Genomic DNA, 2,831 nt, shown 5'->3' on the forward strand with positions numbered 1-2,831 from the left:
CTTAAATTGGTCAAGATTCTTGTATATGGCGACAATCGTGTTGAAGCTATGCTTCAGTATGCCTTTTACGAGACCACAAATGCAAGTTTGTGTTGATGTATCTAAGAATCTAAAAATCCTGAATGTAGGTCTGTTTTTTTTGCCACTCATGAGAAATTTTTTGTTGACAGCGGTTGCAAAGAATTAAATTACTAATTCCGGGTCCTCTTATTAATCCACTTTAAAAAAAGCTCGAGGAAAATTTAGTATTTGTCGCTTTTTTTTTTTTTTATCAAGGGAGATTCTGCTATTCAAAATATTTTTTCGCGCTGATCACTTTTGTGCAGTCTTTTAATCAAATATTCGATAGGGTTTGCATATGAAGGGACGTCAAATTACCACCAGATTTTAATCATTGCTGCTGAACAAGAAAGGGTTTTTCATCTTATTCTCAGCCTATAACTGCAATCTTAGAACTAAAGCCATAGAGAAACAAAGTGATTAATTCGTAACGTGCACGAATAATGCATGGATCTCGGCCCTTAATCTGCCTAGCTTTAACAAAAGATCTATAGCGTAGGAAAACAAAGCGACACCTATTATCTTCCTCCAATGGCAACGAAGAGAAAATACTCCAGACTATTAAAAGGATTTCCTCAAGACAGGTTCATTTCTTATCAGTTATTCTTTAAGGTAAACCGCAGTTGCTTTCGACTTATGTCCAAAAAATAACAACCGTAACGGCTTATTTTAGGCGTGTTTTATCCGAGAACAAGACCGTTTCAACCTCAGGTGACTTGAGAGAAGCATGTTTGAGACAAAATTTTGATTTCACTAGAGGCAATTTGGTTTTAGCAGGAGCTGAAAATGAGGCGCTGAAGATGAATACGTAAGATTACATCGGGATTCTGTTCAATATGGGAAACACGACAGCCGTGGAGGTGAACAGTTACTTTTCAGAACCAGTAGATGCCAGAACATTTCGCGCTTTAATAGTATCGTGGGCATTACTCGGACTTATCTCTGCTGGATTGAACCTTTTCGTGTGCGCCATGGTGATCTTTAACAAAAAGCTTCACACAATGACAAACTATCTTGTTCTCAGCTTGTCTATCTCTGATCTGATGGTAGCGGTTGTGTTTGTCCCTGTGTACATCATCGATCATTACGTCAAGACAGTCATCGCAGGCTATTTTGTGGCCTTCGTCTTATTAACAACGGTTTTCAATCTCTGTGGCGTCACGTACGAGCGTTATATCGCGTTGACACGACCTTTTCGTTATCGAGCGATCATTAACAACCAAAATGTGACCGTTATTATCAGTATCTCTTGGATCCTTCCACTGATTCTGTCTCTTCTTCCGTTGGCTTGGAACACCGACGCGACTTCCACCATTCACAAAGCCTACCTGGCGACGATTTTGGCGACTTGCATCTTCATTCCATGTACGACAATGGTGTGTGTTTACATGGGTCTGTTAAGGGTGGTACATCGTTTTGTGATGAGAAATAAGAAACGGACGTGCAAAGGTAACAATACCGGATACCGGGTGGGCAACGAAGAGAAAGCAGCTGGAGTATTTGCCATCGTTCTTGCGATGTTCCTGGTTTGTTGGCTTCCTCTCATCTACATCAACATCTGTTTGATAACAGACCAGAGACATCTTCTCTCTAATGAACTAATACTAATCTCTTTTTACACCTTAGTTCTCAACTCCATACTGGACCCTGTAATCTTTGCACTTTATAAAAAAGACTTTCGTGAGACGTTGAAGAAGCGCTTAAGGCTCAAATGTCCCGGCAAAGACCAAAATGGCCACCCCAAAGATGATTCTGACATGGGTTTAAGAAGGCTCTCTTTGAAAACCAATAACTTTGAGGAGGTTACATACCCCTAACAACGGAGACACCAAAAAGTGTCATAACTACCTATTTTAGCACGTTGAAAATGAATGTTATTGAACGACTATTTTGACTAATACGGCAAAAGTAAAAATTTAAGTGTTAATTCTAAAAAGATCTTTCGGTTAGCTGAGAGCTTCACGAATAAAATTCAGCTGTGATAACGCTGGAGATGGCAAGGATGCATTGCATCTAAACTTTATTGGAAATTGCTATCTGGTGGACAAGCTACCGTAGGCAGTAGATTGAGCTTGTTTTTTTTATTTGTTTGTTTTTGTTACTGTGTTTTTTGTTTTTTCCTTTTGTATGGAAAACCTATGAAAGAATTTTTAAAAATGATTACGCTATGGAGTATAATTTAATCAGAACCTGTGCCCATAGATGGAAACGGTGAGACGGAATTTACAACAATCGTTGTTCGGTTGTCAGTGACGGGGAGTGAGGTATAAGCCAGGCCAGGCCATTGATTTATGTTACTGCAAAAAAATTGAATTTTTTTCTTAAAAGCTCTCTTGCATACTTCGAATGATGTCTTTCAAATTTCATGAAAGCCACGGCTAGGTTACTGTAATTTTTTTCTATCGATTATTTTTTTTTTTAAAGAATGAAAAATATAATTTTTAAGACGGGGACTTTTTACTAGCAACCATCCAAGTGCTAAGAAAGAAATATTGAAAGTTCGTTTTAAGGTTTTTGGATTAAAGATGCGCCAGTGATGGTCTAAAAAGAACTTGGTATTTCCATGGTTGTATCAACGATATCAACAAGTTTTGTAAGCCTGAAATTAGTCCGTGGTGCTTTGATGTCTGTCTGTGGAAAGAGTGGACCATGAAATTACTGCAAAGAATTATTTATTTACTAGCACAGTCAATTTCAATTAAGTTACGTGATAACTTGTGTTTTTGTTGTAATGAAGGCTTGAACAAAAGTATAGTTGTTAAATTGGGACT

General features: G+C 38.0%; 1 protein-coding gene across 1 annotated transcript; it reads left to right on the forward strand.

The window, feature by feature from the left end:
* Positions 1 to 356: 356 nt before the first annotated feature.
* On the forward strand, positions 357 to 2,436 carry LOC131787902 (octopamine receptor beta-2R-like). The gene has a single exon (XM_059104975.2). The coding sequence runs from the start codon at positions 897 to 899 to the stop codon at positions 1,875 to 1,877; it is 981 nt and encodes a 326-aa protein (XP_058960958.2). The 5' UTR covers positions 357 to 896; the 3' UTR covers positions 1,878 to 2,436.
* The last annotated feature ends 395 nt before the right edge of the window (positions 2,437 to 2,831 follow it).

This window comes from Pocillopora verrucosa, chromosome 3 (assembly GCF_036669915.1).
Source record: "Pocillopora verrucosa isolate sample1 chromosome 3, ASM3666991v2, whole genome shotgun sequence".
Taxonomy (NCBI): domain Eukaryota; kingdom Metazoa; phylum Cnidaria; class Anthozoa; order Scleractinia; family Pocilloporidae; genus Pocillopora; species Pocillopora verrucosa.